The sequence below is a fragment of the Prunus dulcis genome, chromosome 4 (assembly GCF_902201215.1).
Source record: "Prunus dulcis chromosome 4, ALMONDv2, whole genome shotgun sequence".
Lineage (NCBI taxonomy): Eukaryota > Viridiplantae > Streptophyta > Magnoliopsida > Rosales > Rosaceae > Prunus > Prunus dulcis.
Genome location: NC_047653.1, coordinates 21,197,183 through 21,203,990, shown reverse-complemented (window position 1 = coordinate 21,203,990; position 6,808 = coordinate 21,197,183). Strand labels below are relative to the sequence as shown.

The following is a 6,808-nucleotide window of genomic DNA, read 5'->3' as shown; positions in this document are numbered from 1 at the left end:
AAAAACCACTAGAAATCCACTAAGAATGGACTATTACAAGACTCAAGAAGATAAACTCTAAACAAGAATCTATCCAATACTTTTGTCTTGCCTTATTCAGTCCTTGATTGAACTATCTCGATTTGATTATCCTCACGAACAAGCATGCCCGCACACAGCCTCTTTGGCCACATAATCCTGAATCCGCCACTGCGTGTGGCCAATGAAGCGACCGATTTAGTGGCGTCGCTAGCTATGGCAAGGATGAGCAATGAAGTTTGGGTCCAGAGACCCCCATAATCTCTAACTCATTTTCTGAACAATGATGGGCTGCCTTGCTCCCCTAGCGTGTAATCTGCTCTTCCCAAGCTAGTTAGAGTTGACAATGGATCTTGTCCTTGTCTGTTGTTTCTTTCCTTTTTTTAGCTTATTCATGTGTCTGTACTAGCATCTCTTTGTTTGCTAGTGTTTGTTGGGGCACCCTCCTGTTTCCTTTGTGGATTTGGGCCCTCTGTTGATGTTATTCTGTTTGCGGTCTCTCCGCCCATTATGAAGGCATCTTTTCAACCAATAAAATTTAAAATAAAAAAAAGAAAAAAAAGAAAAAGGGAGAGAGCGAGTAGAATTAGGGTCAAACTCTAGAAATAACAATAAAGTTGTATTGCAAAACCTCAATCCAAGCTGTAGTAGGCGCAGGAAGCACTCCCGTTTAACAGTTGAATTGCAAATTAAAGTTTGCGACTTAAATTCATGTCAAAGTGATTTAGATTTGTCTTTCGTCCAAGCTATCAAAACCATAACCCTCTTGAGATATGGGTGGTTCGGTGAAAAGACTCGTTATTATCTATTTTGGTGGGTGGGAGTTCTCCCAGGATTTTGAACTCGTTTAAATGGCATGAGAGGAATACACATTTGTGGGAGGAATGAAACGGCGGCGTTGCGAGTCTCTCTCCTGGCACAACTAAACTACCCATTCAATCTTAGCGGCTACCAGCAAAGGGTGCTTCCCCTTGAAGTGAACGTGGATGAAGGATGGTTGGTACAAAGTGAATGTGTGGATGCTACAGCGTATCGCTCGGTGAGGTGATTAGATGTTGGCACAGTGTCTTTGTGGCTGCATTGGCCCGAAAACATGACGCTACTCCCCATGCAGCTCAAATCATAGCTCTAGCAGTCTGTGGGGTTACAATTTGCATCGTCTCTTGGCAAACCCAAAAAACAAAGAAAGAAAGAAAGAAAAAACCCTCACTCGACAATCCAAGAATCTCACTTTTAAAATGTAATTTGCACTTACCATGGGAGATGTACCCCAATCAGTTTCCCAACAACCTTCTATTCTATTTTTGAGTAGTCAGAAATGGAAAAATATTCAAGTCCTAATATCACAATCACATATTTGAGCACAAAAGGCAAAGGCTTCGTGAACTCTTCTGAACTCTTTACATAGTAAAAATGCATTAAACATTCAACCTCGTGCTTAGAATATTTATCATTCACCAATGCATTTCATGTAGCCTATGATATGAACACCCTGGCCCTTTCTGTCAACCTAATGCAATTATATGATTGAACAAAAGAAAAATGTAGCCACAAACAAGTGTTTTTGTATTGGTGAAGTTCAGCCAAGGCGTAGACTTAGCTCCAACCTGTCAAGCCTAGTCTGTCAGCAAGATTGTACATCACCAATTGATCCCAAACATGTCCAAACAGGCGCTCCCCTCCGATGACAAACGTAAATGCCCATGATGCGAGAAGAACAGTAAATACTGTGAGCCCAACTGCTGATCTCAAAACATCTGCAATAAGTGCGTAGTATCAAAAGCATTAACCTAGAAACATAAGTTCTATGGTTTACAATGTGAGATTCAGAAAGCCAAACAATTTATCTTCATGACATGATGTATTAAAAAGAAATAGATCTGACCATACAGATAAAATTTTGCTCCACAAACAACCAAATTCGTCTATTTGTTCATGCACCAGTGATACCTTACATAATCAAACAACTAAAATACTATTATTTTAATCAAACAATTCATAGGAGACTTTAAGCAATTGATGCGGTAGCTATGACTTGGTTTGGGGAAAAAAATTCCTCTAACTAAGTCTGTAGCAGTCCAAAACTAAGTCTGTTGACCCCATTCAGTAACAAGGCCTTTTTGGTCCAAAGAGAAATGTTTATGGAAATAAAAAAAAAAGGTACATTTTTAAGAGTTACTCAAGGTCAATCTACGAGATAATGTCCATAATTATTAAGGGTTACTGTATTTGACTACTAGAAACATTCTATGTCTTTCATATAATTCTACAATCCTTCCAGCCGGAACCCGCAGGGTTCGACCTAAATCTGCCACAAGTGGGGGCAGAGCTCGACATCGGGATAGACCAAGAATTTTTTTCTCTAAAGTTACCTACCTACTCAACCGGAGCCGGGGGAGATTGAGGATATTGGGAGTAGGTTCTCGAAAAAGAAGCTGGTTAGCATGGGCCTCCCTGCGAAACTACATAATTTATCATTAGAACAGCAGCAACACCTCTGGTTGCGGGCTTGGGAGCATTTCCGGCTCAAGATACAAATAATAGAACTCTTGGCTCGGTTTCCAAAGGAAAATTGGATACAATCCGAGTCCGTTAGGAAAACTAATACGTAATCTTTAACACTCGTTTCATCTTAGACTCCTATTCTTTAACAAATAACCTCTATGTTTATTGAACCATTGAATGTCTTTTAAGTTTTGTACAAATATCTAGTCTTTTAAAACCTCCCTTTTCTTAGAGTGTCATACTCTTTAAAAAATCTATACAGTTTTTCTATGTCTGGAGTTCTTTTAAAAAATATAACAAAGACCTACTCTTTCTTGTAAGTCAAAGACAAAATGAAATCAAAGAAATGAGTGTTTGTTGAAGCCTTTTATGAAGCCATGACATCAGAGAACTTGACCTTCTTTTAAAAGCAGCAACCTATGGGCATCCCTAGTGAAAAAAGTTTTAGAGTTCTATTTTTATAAGAAACAATGGTTATTCTCTATTGAAGGTAAAAGAATCTTGTGAATTTTATCAGATTTAAAACAACCAACATAGAATAAGGTTTATCATATTCTAGAAACAGATTCACAGCTCTAGACATCTCTCAAGGCCTAGATTCTTTTGTTTCTTTCTCTAGAGATGCGGTGTGGGAAATGGGTAAAGGATGAGCTACTGTAAAGAGAAATGGATAGAGGAAACACAATTTTCTTCTCTTTTCCCTTGTTTATACAGATCATGACAATTTTATATTGCTTCTATTGCTAGCTTGTGTTTGAATCCTTCTTCTTTTCCTTGGGATTTTGGGTTTTGAAGAAATAAGAATGACTGGGACATGGGGGGAGTGGTTGACTATCTATTCTAGAAGATGTCATTTTGTGTGAACTAGGCAGGATATGAGAATTTGGGAGTCGGAATCATCCGGAGTTTTTTCTTGTAAGTCCCCTACTCGCTGGAACTAATGGATGATTCTTCTCTCTCTCTGTTTGACCGTTTACTGCCCATTATCCAGATGTAATCTTTGTGGATAAGGCTTGAGTTTGGAAATCTCACATTACTACCATCTACGTTAAAAGTCATGCTATAATCATCTCTGAAATGATGTAATAGGGATTTAATTTGAACATATTGCTAAATCAAGCTGCAATCATGTCTGACATTCCTAGGTGGGACATGGAAGTTTTCCTTTCTTTTAAATTTTCTATTCCAGTCTGGGAAAAAGGAAATTCTACTTCAGTTATGTGGTAACAAACTTTTATTTTTTGACCTATATTTTGCCACATTACGTCATATCTTACACATAAGACGAGCCCCTCTTCTTTGCAAAAAAAAAACTTTTTTTTTTTTTTTTTTGAGAAGAAATGAAATTTATTAAGCAAAAGAACACGGAGGTGGATAAGGCACCCACAACCGAAGAACAAAAACAACACAGAAACAAACAAACAGCACCAACCCCTCCCAAACTAACAGGGATGAACAAAACCGAAAAACCACAGAACAACACACCCCCCAACCCTCAATTAACCGCAGCTGCCATATCCCTCATTATTGTGGAATAAGAGTAGTCTTTAAAATCTTTTGTAACAGAAGCCCACAAATTGCAAAGAAAAAACTAATAAAATTAACAAATTACTATCTTTGTGTAGTTCAATCAAAATACTATCTGGAGCTAACGGAAAAATACATAAACATTTCCCACTGATGAGTTTAAAAGTGGGTTAGGTTACAGATTAGACCATTATTTTCCTAACTGCTCTTGCTAATAACCACAAAAGACATACTGGTACAATATCAAAAACGCATCAATCTTTTTCTTGTGCATCAGGCAATCACGTCAGTTTCATTAAATATTACACTAAAAAAAATACACATAAAAAGTGTATACTGAGAAAAATTGTAAACGATAAATTACATTTTAAAAAAGAAAGTTACTGTACTGCAGTTTGCAGCAGCTCCATAAAGAAGATATTTTTTTTGTTTTTTAAAGAAAAAATGAAATGGAGTCATTGCAAAATAAACAAAAAAATTCATTCAATATAATTTCAAAGAAACTGAGACAAAAAGTCACTTTCATCTGATACCAATATTAACTGAAACCAATTCAAATATCAGTATTTTGGCCAATTCTATTTTTAATTCTCCTTTATTTTTTCTTTCTCCTAACGCATTATCCTGAGAGCACAGGGTAGTGCCCCAAAATGGGCAGTCCCCTATCCTACAAGCACAGGGTAAATATACGGACTAATTCTTGGGGGTGGCAATGGAAACCAAAGGGTAAGGGTTTTCAAACTCCGGACAGGAGTCCCCATGAAGCACGTAGCCCACTATACTTGGGCTTCGTTTGGTGGCTCGGCCTGGACTAGACTATTTCAATTAAATTGGACAAAAACCTGGACTCTATTTGGTGAACTTCAAAATGTTGGGACAGAACTAATTAAATTGGACAACACTCCAACATATTGTGTCTTACAAGTCCCATCTAGAGGGGTGATAAGGATTGACTCGGACTCAATTCCAAGCCCTTTGCCTGAGCATAATTGAAGTATAGTACACATCCTGAACCTTATGAGGGTGTTACAAGGTCCAGATTTGATTGAATGACCTCAAGGAGAGCATTTGAATTTCACAAGAAATATAGATTAGTTTTTTTTATACATAAAATATATATAATATATAGGACCTAATATATATGTGTGTGTGTGTGTGTGTGTTTGTATACTAGATAAAAAGTATTTGAAAAAAAGATAAGTAACTAGACACAATGTAATTGATGGAATTTGAAATGATTCCATACAATTATCATTTGAAAAACATTTCGTCCTTTTGTCCCAAATATTTGTGTTGTTAACAGTCCAATCAAACAATCCAAATATTAACTAAACCCCTATATTTGAATTACTATTTCAAAATGGGAGCCTTATGCATTTGATGTTAGTACTGGATATTGCTAATTCCTTTCCAATTCCACAGTAGCTAAATGAAAAACTAAACCAACTCTGACGACAATTAAATCTAACAAAAATGGGTTTGCTTAAATTGTCGTTAAATTTTTGAAAACCAAACAGGTTTTCTTTAATTTGTAATCATAATCAACGAGAACGATGGGCAGCATACAGTGAAATAAAAACTTATATCAATAACCCATTAAAATGTCCACCAAAATATCAATTCAGGGAGAGAGAGAGAAAGAGAGAGAGATGGGCAGCATACAGTGGTGAATGCGAGGGAAGGAGCGGGAATGGCGGAGAGCGGGCCAGAAGTAGAAGCAGTTGAGGGCCCATAGCCAGGGGAGCAGAGCGAACCCGAACTTGTAGAATCTACGCGCGTAACTCACAGAGTCTTCCTCAGAGAGCCCCAGTGGGCCGTCAATGGTGGGCCACACCGGCGATGAAGGCGACGGAACCAGAGTCACGTTACTTCTTGGATTGATAGGGTTCTGGTTTGGCATTTCGCCATTACCCAGGGAGGCTTCCATCGAAACGACGACGCCTATTATTCCCTCTTCTGCCAGCAAACAAAGGGCACCTTCTATAGTGCACCAGGTGCACCCATGCACCATTTGTCCTTTATGATATTTTCAAATTTTTTAAAAAATTGGTTACCGGTTATACAAGTTATCAAGTTTTCACTTTTGAAAATGCAATTGCATAAGGGTCATGCAATTATGCCTTTTCTGTTTGGCAATTGGCATATGATTAGATAGTGATTTACAGTAGTTTGGATATGAGAGTACCATAACATTGTAAAAGGATCCTAAAACTTATAAGTTACAAGATTTAGGTAGCGATTTACAAGTTTTTGAACAAGGATTACAACATTAGGGTTCACCTAATCCATAATGTTGTAAACGAAGTTATCAAGTTTTCACTTTTTTAACAATGCAATTGCATAAGGGTCATGCAATTATGCCCTTCCTGTTTGGCAATTGGCATATAATTGGATAGTGATTTACAGTAGTTTGGATATGAGAGTACCATAACATTGTAAAAGGATCATAAAACTTATAAGTTACAAGATTTGAGTAGTGATTTACAAGTTTTTGAACAAGGATTACAACATTAGGGTTCACCTAATCCATAATGTTGTAAATACTCATTTATAAGGATATGGATCCACATTATAAGGAATTGGGAACTCCGGATCATAAGGATGTAAATTGGGTCCTTATTCAAGTAAAATGAGGGTTTACAATATTAAGGTCTCGTATTTCTCTTTTATGGATAGTTATGCTCTAGAAGATTGTAAAACACATCCTTAATGTTGTAATATTGTCATTTACAAAGAGAATGACGTCTAGTACAATATT

General features: G+C 37.1%; 1 protein-coding gene across 1 annotated transcript; it reads right to left on the bottom strand.

Annotated features, from left to right (window-relative positions):
• Positions 1-1,295: 1,295 nt before the first annotated feature.
• On the bottom strand, positions 1,296-6,016 carry LOC117623750 (probable gamma-secretase subunit PEN-2). The gene is made up of 2 exons (XM_034354714.1): positions 5,713-6,016; positions 1,296-1,775 (listed from the first exon to the last, which is right to left on the bottom strand). The coding sequence occupies exons 1-2, from the start codon at positions 5,975-5,977 to the stop codon at positions 1,615-1,617; spliced, it is 426 nt and encodes a 141-aa protein (XP_034210605.1). The 5' UTR covers positions 5,978-6,016; the 3' UTR covers positions 1,296-1,614.
• Positions 6,017-6,808: the final 792 nt, after the last annotated feature.

Coding starts and splice junctions, on each gene's coding strand:
- LOC117623750 (XM_034354714.1), bottom strand. CDS start 5,977: ATGGAAGCCTCCCTGGGTAATGGCGAAATGCCAAACCAGAACCCTATC. Junction 1,776..5,712: donor CTTCCCTCGCATTCACCACT/GTATGCTGCCCA, acceptor CACTTATTGCAG/ATGTTTTGAGATCAGCAGTT.